Source organism: Polypterus senegalus, chromosome 1 (assembly GCF_016835505.1).
Source record: "Polypterus senegalus isolate Bchr_013 chromosome 1, ASM1683550v1, whole genome shotgun sequence".
NCBI lineage: Eukaryota > Metazoa > Chordata > Cladistia > Polypteriformes > Polypteridae > Polypterus > Polypterus senegalus.
The window spans coordinates 169,957,937-169,979,810 of NC_053154.1; the positions used below are offsets into that span (position 1 = coordinate 169,957,937).

Consider the following 21,874-nt stretch of genomic DNA (forward strand, 5'->3'; position numbering starts at 1 on the left):
CCAGCATGGCTTGAAATATATGTGTTACGCAGCTGCAAATAAAGAACACAGGTAAATGTGGAAATATGAATAAGGCTTTAAGAGCTAGTGCTCCTTGTTTTCCTCCAAAAAAAGTTGAAAACAAAAAAAAACTGAATTAAACATTTCAATATTGTGAAATTACCTGTGAAACGAATTTTAGTGTCAGTTTCACAAAAGGATATGCAGGTCGACTATTAGTTGTAACTATTTATTTACAAATATCTGAGGAATACTTCTAAGTATTCCAAACACATTCATTTAAATTCAGGAGGCCACCACTTTCCTGAAGGCTGGCCATCTTTCCATTCATTAGCTTATTCTTCTCTCTTTCAGAAGTATGTTTCTCATGTGGGAATTTTTACAGGTCCACATGGGGATTCAGTTCCTATTTTGAGTCTTACCTTTCCTAAAGTGACTGATTATGTCCATTATTAATCAATTTTGATGTACAGTCATAAGTTTCCAAAACAATAAAGATCTTGTCACTTACATCCCTGATTTGTCGCAAACCTGGAAATCTGAGCTTGCTACAGTGGCCTTAAAACACTTTCAGAAGACTTTGCTTAACCCACCTGACCCTAAGCAGTCTGTGTGAGCTCCTGCAATATCTAACCTTCTCTAATGGATTTAAATGAGCATATTGCTGTAAAAGCTCAACTGCACAAAAATAGGAGTAGCAGAATATTCCAAAAGCAAGCGATGTGCACAATAACAGAATAAGGGCTTCAAAAATGGCAAAAATAATATCAGCCTATCAAGCTTGACAAAACCTAAATAAATTAGAAGAGCTATTGACTTCACCATAGTATCAGATTTCTTTAAATGGATGAATGGCTATTGTGACATCACACACTAACTTGTATATGCTTATCACATCACGTCACCTTGACCCCATGATGTTACAGTTATTTAGTATCCCAATGGTTAATGGAGGATTACAAGTCAAATAATGCAAAATGAATATGAAGAAACCCTACAATTAATAATTTTAAATGCATTCAACCGACCAGCACACCCGGTGATCAACATCTACCTTCCCAGCACGTCGTGGCTACTTATGGAAATGTTTTTCAATAACAGGGGAGGTCTTGCAAACTTCATATGACCTTGTAAAAATATGAGAAGAAATGCTGTTTTTTCAGTTTGTCCAGTTTGACACTAAAGTTAAAAAACAGTCTGCAACCAAGGTGATACTGTCATTTCATTGTTTTTCCTAGTATGGCTTCTTATAAATACTGACAGAATAAACAGGCAGCATAACAATTATAATGAGGGAGTTCAAGATCTTGATCTGTCTGAATATCACAACAATAATATTTGTTACCAAAGGTCACACAAAAAGGCAATTTCCCGTCGGAGTTTAATAAAGTGTACAAAATACCACAGTTTATCGAAGCTATGCAGTCAACTTTTTAAGGGTAAAGTGATCCTAAGGAGTGCCATCCTTTTCACTCTTTGCTGTACAACACAGTGTCGCAAAGTAATTAGCCTTGCTAACAAGCTACAGTATATAAAATATTTTTAATGACATATTTTCATATAAGTATTACACACATACTTAATTAAATAAGACTGAAATCCCAACATGTTATGTTTTGCTCTCAAGGCAAAAGGAAAAAAAAAAACATTAGGACACAAAAAAGGAAAGCTTTTATCAAAATTACACTGAAAAGATTAATAATTTAGTTACTATCAAAAAGGAATCATTGTATCAGTCATGAAAGAAAAAAATATACCCACTAAAGAAAAGAGTACTAAAATGCTAAATTAAGAATAGCTTATATAGTCACAAAAAGAGAGGTATCTACAAAATCAAGTTTCAAATAAACAATAAATAATTAGAATAAAAGGTGAATTAGAAAAACAATAAAAGGAAAAATCTGTAAACAAAGAATATTCTTAATAGTTCATTGTAGTTAAATACCCTCAATCTTTACCTTTAAAAAATATTGGATAGCTCAGAGAAGGGCACCAAAGACAAAGAGTGTGGAACCCAATGCTCCAGCAATTGAAATTACAGTTAAGAATGGTGTAAATAGGGGCTCAGGTGGTGGCCCCATTACCAGCTTACCTGAAATATGAAGAGACCCTCCCACAAAAACAGAAGAATACAACGGGAAAAGTAAAACAAGTAGGAAGATCATTACAAAACAATTACCAAAAAAAGAAGATAACTACTGGGAAATAATTAAATACTAAAGTAAATAAACCATTGCAAATAAGTTCATTAACAAAAAGACAAAAATAATTGACAAGAAAAAAGAAAACAAATTAAAATTTCAAAAATTTAAGTGAGGGAGAGAGGATTTAGAATGAACCCTCATTTCATTCACTGATAAGGTGTCTACCTGAAGACATGTTGGCCATCTTAAGTGGCAATTCTAAGCTTAGCCCAGTGTGAGCAGCTGTAAACATGTGAATGAGTTTTTAGGCTTCACAATGTACTAATGTTCTATTTTGATTTTTTTCAGATATTGTGCATAAATGTTTGGCTATCAAGTGCTATATTTATAGGCAGACACCAAATGTCAGATGCAAGATGATAAATTCAGGACTTGTTAAATAAAAGTAGCTGCTTCATGGCAGTAATTTTGGCCAACTTCTTCTTGCACTGATGTGTGTCACAGATGCGTACCATCATAACTTGGAGCATGTGTTTTGCTTGCTTTGGGAATCTCATGGCTCATAGAAACGTACAAAGTTGTGGCTGTGCATTTCCTCTCTACTGACAAGTCACCAATCAAAACACAGTCATTGTTAGAGTTCATCCAGTAAACTTTGACGTGTGAAAAGGACAGTTTTCATTTTAAGGCATATTTCAAGATGCATGTGTTTTCACTGAAATAAAGTAAATAAATGAATACATAAATAAGGAAGACAAAAACACATTTCAGGGCACTTATATCATCATGATCTTAGTTATTTATTGTCAACATTTCACTATTTATTTATTTACTTACTTACTTATTTAATTTTATCTGAAATATTCCTCCATAGTCTTCATGCTTCAAATTTTCCATGCAGTGACAAGTACCATCTTTCCTACAAGTCTCTTATATGTGGCTGTATCTTTGAGAATGAGAAGAGCCAAGGTCATCCATTTTGACTGTGGTGGGTAAAGCTAGGGGGTGTGAAATGTCAAAATTGCCAAGTTTTCTCTGACCATACATGATTTTATTTTTCTATTTTTATAATCAGCTGCCCTAAGCTGAAAGACTACCTTCAACTACCTTATTCAGAACACTAATTCCTGTTCCACTAGCAGATTTAATGTGTTTCACCATAGGTTAAAGTGTATTGTTGCCCTAACAGTCCAGGAGCCCAGAGTACACACAACAAAAGGACAGACAGAATGAACATTTGTGTGAAACATTAACTCTTCTCTCTTCTGATGTGCCTGACTTACAGAAAATCTTTTATATCACTTGCCTCCAATCTTATATTAAAAAGAATTCTTCCTAAAAACGACAGTCTATGTCTTCTTGGTGCAGTGCACTCATGAACTTGGCTATTTTTCCCCTTTTATAATTCACAGCTTCTAGCTGCTCAAAGGAGAGGAGCTGCAAAAGCTGTGCATGGATCAAGAGTATCAGACAGCTGGTAAGCACGGCAGATAGCCATAACAGCCGTACGTCTCAAGCCGCGCCGATCATCAGTGCTAGCTGGGGAAATGGGCTTGATTAGCACACACTGTTAACACAGATGTTAACGTCCTAGGGCTCATTTATTTCTGACTTTAGCTCTTTAGCAGGGGCCTTTCTCCTCTGTAGGTGTATCTGCTCGAGTCTTCTTCCAGATCTTGTGTATGGCTGTCTGGACTGGCAGGGATCCTAATAGTAATTGTAGCTTTTTTTAAAGCACCTTATTATTCCCATTTCAAAGTTTCTAACTTAACTAAGAGCTAGGGAAACACAAAATAGCAAGCAACCAATAAGGTTTTAAAGCCAATGCTTATTATTGAGCCATGTCACCACTTGAATCCAGGATTTCATTTTCTCCTATAACCACTGAACCCATTTTCTCTGGAATTTAATCCCGTTTTTTATTTTTTGAGACGTGCCTAGTCATGTAGCTAAGATCCTGGACCTTGAAGTCCTGCCCATGAGATACTACTGAAACCCAGTGTCAGGCCAACTGTTGACACAGAGTAAGAAAACATTATCAGGCTGCAATTAAAAATTGTGACTTATCACACAGTGTAGACTTCTAACTTACAGCTAATGTACTGTTTTATTAAAACCACTGCACTGTACTCATCTTTATCCCTTATTTTCATTTTAGTATATATGTGCTGTACTTTAAGTATGTATCTGTTCGCTGCATTCATGCATCCTTGACCTCTGAATGGGCCAGCATGAGCAGTGAAAGGGATGAAACCCTGCAACTGTTTAAGTTTGGACAGCTTTGTGCCAGTTTGTGACTACGGGCCAGTAACTTGATTAAGAAAAGAAGATCTTCTGTGCATAATCTTGTTCCAACCACAACCAAGACTTGAACACAACCCAGTTATTGCACTGTAAGCTCTCAAGCTCTGAGGCAGTGAGCTGCAGCATATTGAGTTGCTAGTCTTTTACTAAAAAAGAAATGGCCTTGCATCCCTGCTTTAAAGAGAGGCATAAAGCAGAAACAAATGCGAAAGCTTTTCCTACATATGCACCACTCACATTTTATTTTAACAGCCTGAGGTCCCTGAAGGAGGCAATGCTGTGCTAACAAGATATAGGAAGACGTGAGGGCAAAGAAAGGGCGCTATGAAGGCTGAAAGATCTGGAGTCTAGGAGGGGCAGATACAAAAGCAGCAGGGGAGGGACATGCTAATTGCAACCAGGAAACCGTTGCCCTATAATGATCTGGCATTCTGTCATAGGTACATTTTAACCTTGCATCTCTTGTTAGCTGGATAGACTCCAACGGCTAACAAAGCCAAATGAAGAGAAGCAGGTACTGAATGCGTAAAGGATGAATGATTCTTCATGCAGAGCCTTTCCAGGAAGACGTGAATGGCATTAACAGGGAATAATTACACAAGCAGTGGCTTATTGTGATGCTGATTGTCATTTTTTTTTCTTTTTTTTTGAGAAAATTATTCAACACTGTAGCGATAGCATCGGCCACATGTCTGTTCAGAAAGATGCTGGAGCACTCAGAGCCCTTTCGTGTTGTTGTTCTGAACTGAAAAGGAAGCCATAGGACCACAACTCTTACATGCAGCAGGTCAGCAGGTCGAGAAGCACACAGCTGAGGAATCCTGCAGAGAAACCTACACAAGCAAGGGAGTAGGGAGATGGATCCTGACATCTGGCTGGTGTCAGCTCAATTACATTATACTGAAGTCGCATCTTTTGCATCTGTTCAGAATTCAGGCAGCGACATTCAGAGTCAACTGAATGCACATAACACATTAATCATATATTTACATCAAACAGACATTTTCTATAGACAGAGTTTTACTCTTTCCCTCAAGCACCTGATGGGTCATTCTCCTTTCCTGTGTAAATCTAGTGCCACTAATGCCTTTGGCAACCACTTTTTAGCTTGGCAAAACATCACATTTAAAGGTATATTATTGCGTCTCTGTAGCTGTGTCAGTTTTGGTCACAAGTGCCCTTTTCTGAGAAGAGTCTCATTTTATGTTTGATATTTATATACAGTTTTGGATACAAAGGGTAAATGCTCTCATTGTCACTCCTTCCTTAATGGTAACTTTCACACTGGGGTCATAAGTGATGTCATTAGGTACCCAAGTTTGGTCATGTGTTGCTTCTTTTAATAGATCGTTTTTATTTTTTCTGTGATCATTTACGTGTTAAAATATACTTGAAAAACTTTTAAAGAAATAAATTAATTCTGAGATCAATAAAAATGATATGGCTATTTTGAGCACTAAAGAGTTTGTGGTCTGAGTTTTGGGTTGCAGTATGGTGAAGTATTGGTCTGTGACACATTGGCTAGCACTCCTGACTTATTGTTCTGGAGTCCTGTGTCCAAATTTTACCTGGGCAGAGTTAGCACAAATTTGTTCGTGTCTGTATGGGTCTTTTTCTGAGTATTTCTGATTTTCTTCTCTTGTCCCAAAGATTAGAACAGTTTTGATGAGAACAGGCAATTCAGCCACACAAGATTGGCAATCCTATTCACTTAATCTCTCCTAAACAGCATAAAGGTAAGCTTTGAAGGTCCCCAAAGTCCTACTGTCTACCATAGTACTTAGTTATTTATTTCATACTAGCATACCACATAGCACTGAAACAGGACAGTGATGAGGGTCCTGCCTGGCTCCCCACTCCTGAAATCACACTTCCTCCTCCCTTCTGCCCGCAGCCTCTGTCTCAGATTAGTGCAAATATATCGCTCCTGCAAGTGAACTAGGATTCTTACCGCGATGAGAGAAGTCGCAAAATCAACCAGAATGTTCAAGCTAATTATAGAAAAAAAAAATACTTTCTAAATCCATTAAGTAGTTCTCCTGTGAAAAGTGGACAGACAGACAGACAGACAGGTGGACGTGGGATTGTATATATATAGAGATGTCATTGGGACTGTGGAGGTAAGCAACACTTAAGCATCAAAAAGGAACAGTTCTGTCATGTTTTCTCCTTACCTTCAGACTGTACCTATAACAGCCGGTCATGTCACTTACAGAAAGCATTTATGGGATGTATTGACTGAAGGGTTGAGACAGAGTATATGAATCAATTTGCAAACTCTGTTTTTGTCAGCAAACATGATACTGGTTATTGACTTTCACCACACGAAGGAGCTTTTGCGTCCAGTCACTACAGAGGGAGTGAATGTGAAGGTGGGGCATTGCTACAAGTACTTGTGAGCTTCACATTAATGACAGGCTGTACACAGAGCAACTATATAAGAAAGCAAAGCAGACTCTTTTTTTTTATTATCCTTTAATGTGGGTAATGACATCATTTACATCTATATAAATAAAATCACAAGTTGTTTGTACATCTGTTTGTTTGTTTGCGAATCATGCAAAAATGACTGAACCCATTTTCACAAAATTTAGCATCTACATTTCCATTTGTTCAACTTAAAATTTAAGTTATACGGTGTACTGGTGAGGGGGTTTGTAATTAGAGGGGGCACCCAAAAACTAATGGCCATAGAGAGACTACAATTCCCATCAGGCAGGAGGAGTGTGCAAAATGGAGGGTACCTTCATCAGAACACACAAAGTTTTGTACACCAAAGTGGGATCTCATCTAAAACATCAGATACAGTGCTGTTTTTTCTTAAGTAATCTGGATAACAATTTTCTGGATTACAGCTTTTGCCTAAGAGTACATATTTTTGTCTCTTTGTTGGTTGTACTTAGCCATTTGTCAGCCCATATACTGTACTTTCATCTGGGCCCTTCCCAAAGAAATATATGGATCTGAAATAGTTGCATGATGGTGCCTAGTCTCTCAGAGCCAGACGTATAATAAATATGTCTGGGGGCAACCATGAGTGAATTTTTCTTAAAAGTGGGTGGGAACAATTAGACGGTTCTTTGAGTATCATATTTTTAAACCACGAGGCTTAGTCTCAGTACTTTAACAAAACCAGCTTTATTCAACTTGAACAGACAGGGTTATTTATTGCAGCGAGAGCTATCACTCTCCTATCACAGACACAGGAAACAGGTATAGTCAAGGTCAGGTCAGTGGCCAAATTATACTGTTCCCTGCCTTTATAATGTCCCTTGCATTACACATCGGCAACAGGCGCGTATAGTGCGACCTCGATCAACTTTCTGCGATGCTTTGCTGGTGCGCTATGAACCTGTGGTTGCCTCGGCAACAGACAAGACGCGGCAAGCGTGTTTCGGTGTGCCATCTCGATGGGTCCTAAAAGAGTTCAGAAACCTCACAATATAAATGTGTGTCACGTGTGTGGAGAGTATATTACATGTGTTAACCTTTATCCATGAATGCCATTTTTATAACTTTTCCATGAATGGGGGGTCTTGTAGACACCCATCTTGCAGACCATTTTAAACTAGTTAAATCTGCCTAAAAAGCAAAGCACTAACTTCAGAAATTTTTATTACCTCTGAAATGAAGTAAATGTGATGTAAATTTTCAATGGTTTACATGTTACTTTTGTAATAGTAATGTGTCTTCATTGTTCACCAAATCATATAAATTACAGTCATAGTAGCACTTAAACAAGACGTCAGTTACACGTCTGATTCACATACAGAACAGTCACTCAGAATCTGCCTCAACTTCAACTTGTTTGCAGGCCAGACACACAAGGGAACGCTCTGAATGTTCCTGGCAAATCGGAAGTTTGCAGAGGGAGCAACCGGCCTTTATCTTTCTCTCCTTTGCCCTTGGGCACATGTGACAGTGTTGCCTCTTAGCTACATTTGTTGCATCTCCATGGGGCTGTTTCATTATCAATTTTTGTTTCCTCATCACTTGACACAGTGTCACTTCCATCATCATTGTCCTCCTCATTTGAGTTGTCTGATGTATCAAAATCCGACAACTCCTTCATTATTTCAGCCAGGGCTTCACTTGTGTTGAATTTCTTTGTTGGTCGTTGACTCATTGTTCATAAACAGATCAACTGGACTTGCTCCTCGACAAACAATACACCAGCAATGTCTCAGGCAGGACTAAGAAAATCTAAACCAAAGAAAATACAAATTTAAATAGAAAACTCAAATATAAAACATAAAACGAAGCAAAAACGCTCGTACAAAAATGGTAACGTTTCCATGAATGGGGGGTCTCGGAGACCCCCTACTACTTTCTGCTACTGTAGCACTTATTTGCACTAAGCTATTGAGAAGATGATTCTGGCACATTTTTCAAGACAACACAAAATGAAAAGTCAGAAAATTTAATGGCCGTCATATTACCTCTTGGTGACCCCCTTATTCATGGATTAGGGTTAAAGATAAACATAGCCTGTAGCAAGCAAAAACCTATCCGTAACATTAGATTATACATTGGCATTCAAAGACATCAGTAAACTAGTGGTAAAAAGTGAAAAATACATTTTAACAGATGGTGCATGTGCTTTCTGTTGTTCTCAGTTACAATGATAGTATTGGAGTCGATGTAAGGTTGAACGAATTGGCACCTATGTCAATTAAGCAAATTGTGTGTCACACATAATCAAAGGGAGGTGAAAAGGACTTCCATTAAAGGAATTGATAACAAAGAGATAAAGGAGATGCAGTTTTCAGTACTAAAACTACCTGAATCAACAAATTTGCCTAACGACACTAGTAGGAACATGGGAGATGCTGCAAAGCATCCACCTTCTGACTGCACCACTATTAATCTATCATTAACTCATCACTATCTATCTATCTATCTATCTATCTATCTATCTATCTATCTATCTATCTATCTATCTATCTATCTATCATTAACCCATCACTATCTATCTGTCTATCTATGGGAAGAAAAACATTCTAACAATTTTGTGAAAGTTACCTTTAGCATGTTTTCATCTGTGCTCCTATATTCTGATTTAAAAAAGGATTTTAAAGTATCAGCCAGGATTCAGTGTGATAGTAAATAGATCGATTGTGTCACATTTTAATCTCCATTTTAATAAACTGAAAAGGTTTGACTGTTTAATTTTTTTTTCATAGCTGAGTCATCTAATTGTCAAAATTAGTCTTTGCTTTTCCCTGGACTTTCTCTGGACATGCACTGCTATATCTTTTCTTTTTGTTGTAGTTAAAAGACCAAACCTGTAAAGCAGTGAGTTATATAACTTAAGTAAAACCTCCTCTGACTAGTACTTTACATCTGGCGTTAAATATTGTAACAAGAAGAGACACGAGGCATGGCAAGGTTTGGGGCAGCCACCCGTTTAATGCGGTTTCCTGTCTGCAAAAGCAAACGATTTGTAAGTCAAGTTTACACAACAGAGTCCAAAACAGAACTGCCTCCCAGAGCAAAGGCAGGAGGCGTTATAGGACGTTGGGCGGAAGTGACGTCGTCCTCAGGGCCGGGACCGGAAGTGATGTCATCCTCAGGACCGGAAGTGATGTCGTCCTCGGGGCCAGGGCCGGGACCGGAAATGATGTGTCCCGCTTCGAGGTGGTGGCTCCTGGTGGGATTTCCCTTGAAATCTCCTGTAGGGAACCTAGAAAGAGCGTCAGCATACCCCGCCCCCCCTGGGCAGATGTATAATCAGTCCTCTCTAAGCCCTTCAGCTGCCTCCTATGCACACGTGTGTGACAATATCCTAATATCTTATTAGTCTTCTTAATTTTTTGTATACACTATCTGGATGTAGATATTGATGAGTTAGTTATTGTCTCCAAATCCTTCAGTTTCAAACCTCCCACTGTGTATTCATATCTAACATTTTTACTTTGTAATTGTATTATGTTATATTTATTTACATTAAATGTCATCTTTCACCAAAGTTGCCCAAGCCAGTATTCCATCCTTGTTTTCCTGTGAAATGATTCAGCCACTTCTAGATTATTCACCATTCTACCTAGTTTGGTATCATCTGCTATAGTAACCAGCTTGTCATTTGTATTCTTGTCCAGAAAGTTTATTTATATTAAATAGAGTTGCCACACAAGCACTGATGCACTGATCCCTGAGGGATCCCAGATTTAAGATCACCTAATTCAGAAAATCTTCCTCATTTTTTAATCCTTTGTCTTTTGGTGTCTAAGCCGGTTTTGTATCCATCTACACACCTCACCTTGAATTCCTAATTCTTGTAGTTTGATACTTAGAAAATTTACATGAATAATGTATGTACCGCTCTGTTTATATCTTTTTATTGCTTAATCAAAGATTACTGTCATATTAGTTGAACACAATTTTTCCCAACTAAACTCATTTAACTGTTCACTGATAAATTTGATCTTATTATGTGATGCTCCATCATTTCCTTAATAATTGCTGCCAATAATGCCTAGATTAGACTCATTTGAGTGAGTATAGGTGTGTGTGCCCAGATGGGTGCCCTGGTCAGATCAGTTCCCTTGCTTGCTCTCAGTTCTGCTGGCACAATTACTGGGTCCTCAACCCTTAACTAGATAAGTGTTTTATATAGTGAACTGATGAAAAAATGGGTGTTGGCTTTCAGTCTTCTAATGTGTGGTGTCTGAATAGAACATTTCTCATTCATAGAGAAGTTTATTGTTCAGGAAAATCAAATCCCTGTATGCAGGCTGCCTCTCAGAATTAAAGTTCCACTGGTGCTGATGTGTAATTGCATAAAGCAGCTTGTTATTAAAAATAAAAAGCCTGAAATATCAATGATTAATGGAGCTCTTGCAGAAACAGACCGTCATTTTCTATTGATTTCTCTCGTTGGTACTCCATGAAAATTTAATTGTTTGTCCAGAGCTGCAGAGGTCCAGGGTTGAAACGATCAGCAGATGCCGAGCTGATTTGTTTGCCTCTAACAGCATCTTAGTTTTGATTGATATAAATACCCTTTAGAGTTAAAGGCCTTTCACTGAACCGCCAGCTTTACTTGAGGAGGACATGGACATAGCAGTCTGGAAAAATTAATAATCTGATCAGACCTCTGAGTTTGCATTTCATTTACAGCATTCAGAGGGCACACAGATCAATTTTAAGGTTCCTCTCAATCGAAGCCACTGAAATTCTCATTCAGAACATAGACTAACCCTTTTCCTTATTATTTCCAGTTAGGTTATGTGGTTCCCTAGCAGGTCTTTTTAAATTAAATTTACCACTACACTTGGGACTGCAGGTGTTTAGAAGTGATTGCTTTTGCCATCAGCGATTTGAAGTCAGTCAGAAAATGAAATCATCATTCTATTAGTTAGCTGTTTTTAATATACATGTTTTAAAGAAAGAGTGCACATGGACAATTTGTTTTTATATAAACTGGACTGGTCATGTTGGCATAATAGTTACTAAAGGACAAAGAAGTCCTAAAAGGAGGGTTTACTGACCCCTGTCTCATAAGAGTACTGAGGTGTTCTAAAAGCCATGCAGAGCTGATTTGTGAGGCTGGTAAGGGGACTGCCACATCAGAGGAGCCATGGGCAGTCTTAATTATTGCTTTCAGATAGAAGCTTGAGGTGACTGGCTATTAACAGCTTGATATACTGGGAAGAAAAGTTCAATATGGAGGGAATGGCTGAACTCAGTTTAATGTTTACTCAATTCAAAGATAGGACAGTAGAGTGAATGATCCACAGAAACTACATTGTATAAAATAAGTGTGGGTTCAGCATAACATAAATAATGTAAAGAATCATTTGTCCATCTCCACTTTCTAAATCATATGTTGGTATTTTCTTTCAGAGACGGTGATGGACACACGCATTGCCACAGCAGAACTGGGGTGGACAGCATATCCAGCTTCTGGTGTAAGTAGTTAATATCCAGGTTTGTTTTATGGGCTTCATGATCAGAAAACTAACTAATACAGCAGTGTTTATAGCTGTACAAAAATGGCGTTAAAGCCATTTCACAATGCAGTAACCCAGGATGCTGGCCATGGTTTAGAAAGTTAGTTCTGTAGGTGGGCCCCAGCTTGTGAATAAGGCACAACTTAAGGGGTCTGAGCTGATTAGTCAGCAGTGTGGCCCAGGGGCCACTGTAGTAGACTTCAAACCACAGAGCCACTGACTTAATTTTTGCCTCTCACAACAACTAAGACACTTAAGACTCTTGTGCTTCAATTTTAAAAGTTGTGTGAAACAATTATATTCAATCCTGATCTTGTAAAGCACCTTGGATAAAGCAGAATCTACACTAATATCCCATGGAAATGACTATAAAGATAAACCTCGGGATAGGAACAAAATAATTTCTTCCTAGTAGGTCTTTTGTTGTACCTCATCTCTGTTTACATTTATCTTTTTGTCAGTTTACCCACTCTCCGTTGCCTTTGTTCCCTTTACGTTTTATTTTGTGCTTTTTTATTTCTTCCCATTCTCTTGCCCTTTGTTAAATCTTCAGAGGCAAGGCCTTTATAATTTACAACCTTAAGGTGGTGCGGTCATTAGGGCTGCAGTTACCTGAGGGCTAGTTAAGCCACCTGCTACCACAATTGCTTTGCTGTAGCATCAGCCTGCTTTAGGCAACTGTGTTCCTTTTATACTTTCCTTTTGTAAGTTTGCCATCCTTTGACCATATTGCTTTTTTAATTCTCAGTTTGGATTTTGTGCTTGGCTCTTAGGATTTTTGAGATTTTTGGATTAGTGATTATTTGGCTTTGTAGTATTCTCAGCGGCAGGTTCAGCATTTTTTTTTCAGTTCTTTAGCTGTTTCCTTCTTCTTTTAAAAATGTTTTTCTTTAGTTAGTTTTGAGATATCATTATTATTTATTTTCTTTTGTTACCTAATTTATTTTATTTTGGTTATTAAGATAGATAGATAGATAGATAGATAGATAGATAGATAGATAGATAGATAGATAGATAGATAGAAGATAGATATTAATCCCATAGGAAATTGCAGTAGCAGTCAAAAAGGACACAAAAATGCATATACCTGTAACAAGAATAATAATCTTAAGTATGCTAAAAAGGTACAAATATACATATAACAAGAATTATCTATAAATAAATTTACTAAATGCGTGTATTTCTTAAGTGTAGAATTGCACATCCTTATAGGCAACAATTTCATGTCAAACATTGGAGCAGTATGATGGCACAATATATTGCACATATCGTTGTTTTCTGTTAAAATATCTTCTCGACTAGCTCAGTCAAGTGTCGACTCATTATAGAGCCTGATGGCTGAGGACAGAAATGACCTTACATTGCACTCCTTGGAGCAACACGGTTTCCCTAGTTTATTACAAAATTTGTTTCTCTGTTTAGCCAAATCTCATATAAGAGTCATTGTCTAGAATGGTAAGCAGCTTTCCGAGTGATCTCTTTTATACCACTTCCTCCAATGAGTTCAGCCTGACTCCCAGGATTGAACTGGCCTTTTTAATCAGTTTATTTAGTCTGTTAGCATCACCTATAATAGCATTACACTGACCATTATAGACTGGTAGAAAACATGTAAGAGTGGTCTGAATACACCAAATTGCCACAATCTCCTCAGGAAATAGAAGAGACTCTGACCCTTCTTATATATGGCCTCAATGTTGTTACTCCAGTCAAGCCTATCGTTCAGATGCCCCCTGAAGTGTTTGCATGTCTTCAACACCTCCACATCTTCACCACCCTGTGCCATTCATAACCATGTCTGACACACAGTTCTTAAGCCACAAAAACCTGTAGGCCATCATCCAGTACACAAGGGTAGCTTCTTCCCCAATAGTTTGGGCTATATGGTGTTGAATGCACTAGAGAAGTCAACAAACAATTTCTTCATGCTGCTATACTATTTCTCCAGATGGGAGCAGCCTCTGTTCAGCAGATAAATGGCAGTATCCCCTCCCATATGTGGTCCTTATAGGAAAACTGCAGAGGGTCCATTACTGTCCTGTCCTGACCATTAAGCCAATATTAGCCTTTCCAAAGGGTTTCATAATGTGTGAAGTCAGAGGCGCTGGTCGGTACTCATTTAAGACTTTCACCTGCACTATCTATGGGAATTCTTACCACAGAAGATGTCTTCCATACAGCTGGAACCTTTACAAGATTAGACTCAGATTGAAGATAATGCTGAAAAACTATACAGTTACCCAGCAGACTCCTTTAAATAACTTTGGATCAGCACCTTTGGATTTACACCTTTAGGTCCAGTAGCTTTGTTTCAGTAGTTACTCATTCAATTAATCTGCTTTGATGGTCAGCGCTGGGTGGCTATGAGGTTGACAAAATGGTGTGTAGATGAGAGAAGATTTGCAAGTACCAAGGAAAAGAATGTTGGGGCGCCAAATTGGTCATCCCCGTTATTTCTTCCAAATAAAAACATAAACACAAGCAGTCCCTGGTGCAAAGACAGCAAAATAATAACAACAAAGTATCTACAGATGGGCTTCAGTGTTGTGCATGAACTAGTTCAAAAGAGCACGTTCATTGAACAAGCTCATTTTTCTAAGAACTGTGAACTTAACGTAACGTATTTGCAGGTGAAGAACTTGAACTTGAGCTAGTTCAGTTTTATGTGACATTCTGGATTTGGTTTAGTTCCAAATTAAACGTTTTGCCTTACCCTGTAATGTGGAGGGTGGAGTCGAATCTGAATACGGTACGATAAGCACAAATAGTAAATTTTTACAAATATTTATTTCTTACTAATTTTTTGCTATTTGTTTGTATTTGGAAAAAATAATGTAAAATCAAATAGGCACTGTCTGTGTCTGCGTCTGCCTGCTTGTGCTTAAGCTGCACCCCCACTGACATGAGCATGTGTTGAAGCTCCACTTTCACTTTTAGGAAAAACTTTTTATTTTTTCCTGTTGGACATGCAATATGTGACGTGAATTTTGACTGGGAGTGTAATAGGTTAGTTCACCTACACGCTGGTTCCACAGTCACCATTTGTGTCACACGATTGGAAATAGAGAGGTAAGTTACTGTATATGTATACTTGCATCTATTTAATTTCTTTTTTGACCGTGAACATATTAGCAAATATGGTTATTTCGTTTTTGTTACTTGGTATAACTCAATAAAGTGTATTTAAATAAAAAGTCTTCATAATTATTGTATTTTATTCAAGAACACTATAATAGCCTAATATAAGGCATGCACAATTGAAAAAAAAAAAAAAAATATGAAAAAAAAACTCCTCCTTGAACCGTCACCTTATCGCGGTGGAGGGGTTTGCGTGTCCCAATGATCCTAGGAGCTATGTTGTCCGGGGCTTTATGCCCCCTGGTAGGGCCACCCAAGGCAAACTGGTCCTAGGTGAGGGATGAGACAAAGAGCGGTTCAATAAACCTCCAATGAAAATAAAACTTGGACGACGCTTTCCCTTGCCCGACGCTGGTCACCGGGCCCCCCTCTGGAGCCAGGCCTGGAGGTGGGGCTCGATGGCGAGCGCCTGGTGGCCGGGCCAACACCCATGGGGCTCGGCCGGGCACAGCCCGAAGAGGTAACGTGGGTCCTCCTCTCCATGGGCTCACCACCTATGGGAGGGGCCAAGGAGGTTGGGTGCAGTGTGAGTTGGGTGGTGGCGAGGCGGGACCTTGGCGGTCTGATCCTCGGCTACAGAAACTGGCTCTTGGGACGGGAATGTCACCTCTGAAGGGAAGGAGCCTGAGCTAGTGCGCGAGGTCGAGAGGTTCCTGCTAGATATAGTCGGACTCACTTCGACGCACAGCTTGGACTCTGGAACCAATCACCTTGAGAGGGGCTGGACTCTCTACCACTCTGGAGTTGCCCCCGGTGAGAGGCGCCGAGCAGGTGTGGGCATACTTATTGCCCCCACTGGAGCCTGTGCATTGGGGTTTACCCCGTGGAGAGAGGTGGCCTCCCTCCGCCGGGTGGGGAAGGGTCCTGACTGTTGTTTGTGCGTATGCGAACAGCAGTTTGGAGTATCCACCCTTTTGGAGTCTCTGGAGGGTTGCTAGAGGGCATACCTTCTGGGATTCCCTCGTTTTGCTGGGAGACTTCAATGCTCACGGGCAATGACAGTGAGACCTGGAAGGGCGTGATTGGGAGGAATGGCCCCGATCTGAACCCGGCGGTGTTTTGTTATTGGACTTCTGTGCTCGTCACGGATTGTCCATACCAACACCATGTTCAAGCATAAGGGTGTTCATATGTGCACTTGGCACCAGGGCACCCTAGGCCTCATGTCGATGATCGACTTTGTGGTCGTGTCGTCCGGACTTGCGGCCATATGTCTTGGACACTCGGGTGAAGAGAGGGGCGGAGCTGTCAACTGATCACCACCTGGTGGTGAGTTGGCTTGATGGTGGGGAAGATGCCGGTCAGACCTGGTAGGCCCAAACGTGTTGTGAGGGTCTGCTGGGAACGGCTGGCAGAGTCCCCTGTCAGAAGTAGCTTCAACTCCCACCTCCGCAGAACTTCAACCACGCCCCGAGGGAGGTGGGGACATTGAGTCCAATGGGCCATGTTCCGTGCCTCTATTGTTGAGGCGGCTGACCGAGCTGTGGCCGCAAGGTGGTCGGTGCCTGTCGTGGCGGCAATCCCCAACCCGCTGGTGGACACCGCGTGAGGGATGCCGTCAAGCTGAAGAAGGAGTCCTATAGGACTTTTTGTCCTGTGGGTCTCTGGAGGCAGCTGATAGGTACCGCAGGCCAAGCGAACGCTGCTTCGTTGTTGCTGAGGCAAAACTCGGGCATGGGAGGAGTTTGGAGAGGCCATGGAGAACGACTTTGGACGGCTTCGAGGAGATTCTGGTCCACCGTCCGCGCCTCAGGAGGGGAAGCAGTGCAGTGTCAACACCGTATATGGTGGGGATGGTGCGCTGCTGACCTCACTGACGTTATGGGTCGGTGGGAGGAGTACTTCAAGACCTCCTCAATCCCACTAACATGCCTTCCACGAGGAAGCAGAGCCTGGGGACTCTGAGGTGGGCTCTCCCATCTCTGGGACTGAAGTCACCGAGGTGGTCAAAAACTCCTTGGTGGCAGGGCCCCGGGTGGATGAGATCGCCGAGTTCCTTAAGGCTCTGGATGTTGTAGGACTGTCTTGGTTGACACGCCTCTGCAACATCGCATGGACATCGGGACAGTGCCTCTGGATTGGCAGACGGGGTGGTGGTCCCCTCTTTAAAAGGGGACCGGAGGGTGTGTTCCAACTATAGAGGGATCACACTCCTCAGCCTCCCTGGAAAAGTCTATTCGGGGTTCTGGAGAGGAGGGTCCGCCGGATAGTCAACCTCGGATTCAGGAGGAACAGTGTGGTTTTCGCCCTGGTCGGAACAGTGGACCAGCTCTTCACCCTTAGCAGAGTCCTGAGGGTGCATGGGAGTTTGCCCGACCGGTCTACATGTGTTTTGTGGACTTGGAAAAGGCATTCGACCGTGTCCCTCGGGAATCCTGTGGGGGTGCTCGGGAGTATAGACCCCTGATAAGAGCTGTTCGGTCTCTGTACAACCGTGTCAGAGCTTGGTCCGCATTGCCGCAGTAAGTCAGCCCGCTTCCAGTGAGAGTTGGACTCGCCAGGGCTGCCCTTTGTCACCGATTCTGTTCATAACTTTTATGGACAGAATTTCTAGGCGCAGCCAGGGTGTTGAAGGGGTCCGGTTTGGTGGACTCAGGATTGGGTCACTGCTTTTGCAGATGATGTTGTCCTGTTTGCTTCATCAGGCCGTGATCTTCAGCTCTCTGGATCGGTTCGCAGCTGAGTGTGAAGCGGCTGGGATGAGAATCAGCACCTCCAAATCCGAGCATGGTCCTCAGCCGAAAAGGGTGGAGTGCCCTCTCAGGGTTGGGGAGAGATCCTGCCCCAAGTGGAGGAGTTCAAGTATCTCTGGGTCTTGTTCACGAGTGAGGGAAGAATGGAGCGTGAGATCGACAGGCAGATCGGTGCGGCATCCGCAGTGATGCAGGCTCTGCATCGGTCTGTCGTGGTGAAAAGGAGCTGAGCCGTAAGGCAAAGCTCTCAATTTACCAGTCGATCTACACTCCTACCCTCACCTATGGTCATGAGCTATGGGTAGTGACCGAAAGAACGAGATCGCAAATACAAGCGGCTGAAATGAGTTTCCTCCGCAGGGTGTCTGGGCTTTCCCTTAAAGATAGGGTGAGAAGCTCAGTTATTCGGGAGGGGCTCAGAGTAGACCCGCTGCTCCTCCGCATCGAGAGGAGTCAGATGAGGTGGCTTGGGCATCTGATCAGGATGCCTCCTGGACGCCTCCCTGGTGAGGTGTTCGGGCACGTCCAACCGGGAGGAGGCCCCGGGGAAGACCCAGGACACGCTGGAGGGACTATGTCTCCGGCTGGCCTGGGAACGCCTTTGGGATTCTCCCGAAGAGCTGGAAGAAGTGGCTGGGGAGAGGGAAGTCTGGGCCTCTCTGCTTAAGCTGCTGCCCCCGCGACCCGACCTCGGATAAGCAGAAGAGGATGGATGGATGGATGGACAATTGAAAAAAGTAAAACTCTTGGGTCATTATTCTCGCTCCTTAAAAATACAAAATGAACTGAACATGAACTAGTTCAAAACTGAAATGGTGAACTATGAACGTGAATTTATAACATTTTAATCTGTGTGAACTGAACTTTGAGCTAATTCTTGTGAGGTGTGAACTTGCACAACACTGATCGGCTTCAGTTAAGGTCAAGTTCAAGTTTGGGTCACTGGAATGTTTTCATGCTTTGCTCACAGTGAGCTGTCTACTTCTGCGTAATTTTATTACAGAAAAAACAGATGGAGTGGAGTCCTGGGGCATCTTCTCAGTGTTGCTGGAGGAAAAGATGAGGACATGTTAGCATCTTCTCTTTCCCCAATGTTGTACTACATACCTTAGAGAAGCCCTGAGGATGATCATCAGACACACATGTGTGACAAGTGATAGTAGCTGTTGTAGCTGGTGCAGGAGGACAGAGACACTGGTTGTTGGTATGCAGAAGTGTGAATAGAAACTGAAGGTGAGGGAGGGTTTGTGAACAGTGTTACATGGTCATGTAGAGTAAAGTGGACTAGAGTTGGGGCGCAAGAGGAGTTAACCCCAGAGTTACCTGAGTGGGTAAACTGTGAGCAGGAAGGCCATAGTGAAACCTGTAAAAGAACAGATTTAACTTATTAGACCTCTCTGCACTTCTAAAATCTTACCTGCAATCAAACTGCTTATAGCCTGCAGTGTCTTTTAGTCCTTTCCATATGTCCCATACTTATTTTTGGCTTCAGCTTGGCCTCTACTTCTCTCTTGTAGTTCTGTTTGTCCTCCTTGATCTTTTCTTTGAGTTGTCTCTGCACCCTCTTCATTTCCCCCTGTATATACATTTATTGTTAATTCTGAATTCTGTATTTTAAACTTTACACGCTTTTATTTATTTAAATTGAATAATTTAAATTAAATACATTTAAGTATTGCATTGGCAGGTTTTGTTTGGCCTTACTATTTGGGGAAATTCTTAATACTCCCTGGAGTCAAGAGGATAGTTAGTGTCAAAATTACAATTTTTTATGCAATTGTCTTTAGCTTCCCTTTCAACTTTGCAGCCTCATTATGTTTTTTGTTTTGTTGCACAGACTCCCATCCTGGCGTTTATTTGTAATTTGGAGAGCACATTAAGTTATTAAGAATTATTTTGTATCATTTTCATCGCCGTATTGTTTCTCCCTGGGCGCTGCCATTTTTTGCCGCCGACATCAAGACACAATGATGGTTCCTACAGAGTATGTTTACATAAAGGTTGTACAATTAATGGCATTGGAGCACTGCTATAGAGATTGAAACATTAGATGCATCAACAATTGGGAATTGTGGATAACTAAATAAAAACCCTTCAAGTGTGTGTTCAGTAGTGCTATTTAGATTTCTGGTTTCAGACTTTTGAGTTCAGTTTCTTACTATGATTCTTGGCTTATGATTTAACATTAGATAAAAGATTGGCTTGATCTTTATTTATGATTTCCTGTCCTGGGACCTCATGCATAAACAGTGCATACACACAGAAATGTTGCGTACGAACGTTTCCATGTTCAAATCGTGATGTATAAAAGCTAAACTTGGTTATGTAAAGCCACACACATTTCCATGGTATCTCATACCCTGTCGTACGTAAGTTCTCCGCTCAGTTTTGCAGACTGGTGGCACCCAGCGTCAAGCAGTGCTACTGTTCCTGTGTGGTTTATCTTTCTTTTTCATATCCACATCCCTGATGTGGCTTTATAAATACACTGAAATTAATTGTATATTGTTTATTAGTTTAATGCATCTGATTGTAATTAACCAATAACAATATCATGGTCCACAGAATGGTCAAACTGTTCCAAATATCATAACTGCTTAAATGTTGTTACTTTCACTGCACCTTCTTCTTCTTCTTTCAGCTGCTCCGCTAAGTTGCCACAACAGATCATCTTTTTCCATATTACTCTCACTGCACCACTCGGAGCAGCTGATCGAAAGAGAATTATCGATATACAGCATCAAGCACACGCTGCCTCAGCCATGCTTCCTATTTGAACTGCTTCTCACAAAGCAAACGCTACAAAACCTTTACTGTACGGACCTCGCGGTTCAGAAAGCAGTTTCATCCCAAGAGCTCTAAATGCACTCAGTTCATCAACTGCTCCGTGTAGAACTGTTTGTACTTATAAGTACAATCACCTCACTGTAAACTTGCACTACAGTTATAATATTGCACAACCTGAGCCACTTTATAAAGCGCGTATTTACATATGATGACGATATCATTTTTAAGATGAAATACAGCAAAATATGTTTATTATATTATACAGATAAAACTTTAACTTCATTTAAATAATCTATATTGTTAATAATTAAAGGACACGGTGTTGCTACGCTAGCAAGGAACTGACGCTTCGCTCACGATTGTTCCTGCCCCTCACTGTATGCTTCACTTGGACTGGTGTGATGGATAGAATAATTAAACATGTACTACGAAGATATTTCAATGTTCCTTAAAAGTTTTGAAGAATCAGCGTTATAAGCTTACAGATGGCTTAACGTCTATTACAAAGCTGATTGTGTGGTGATCGGTTACTTGGAGAAAGAAAAGGAAGGGCAGGAATTGGAGGTTAGTACGTCTGAAAGAGACAGTACTGCAGGGGTGGTCTTAGGCATGTGCAAACTGTGCACCTGCACAGGGCCGCCAAATCCCAGGGGCCACCACACCAATATATATTGAATATAAAACAGAAAGAGAAAATAACGACACAGCTAAAAACGCAGTGGCAAATTTCGGCAAAAGTTAAACGCTTGTGTCATGAGCATGAGGCGGTTATGCAGTGTCTGCAACGGACGTGGTCATCCACCGTGCATAAGATACTATATTGACATTGGTGGGCGAAGAAGCCACTGATTCTTTC

General features: G+C 40.8%; 1 protein-coding gene across 2 annotated transcripts in view; it reads left to right on the forward strand.

Moving 5' to 3' along the window:
* The window catches only part of LOC120535168 (ephrin type-B receptor 1), a 707,928-nt gene that overhangs the window by 153,258 nt on the left and 532,796 nt on the right, over window positions 1-21,874 (forward strand). For both annotated transcript variants that reach the window (XM_039762817.1, XM_039762826.1), the window contains exon 2: window positions 12,294-12,358. In XM_039762817.1, coding sequence (XP_039618751.1) covers window positions 12,294-12,358 — 65 coding nt within the window. The remainder of the gene's footprint in view (window positions 1-12,293; window positions 12,359-21,874) is intronic.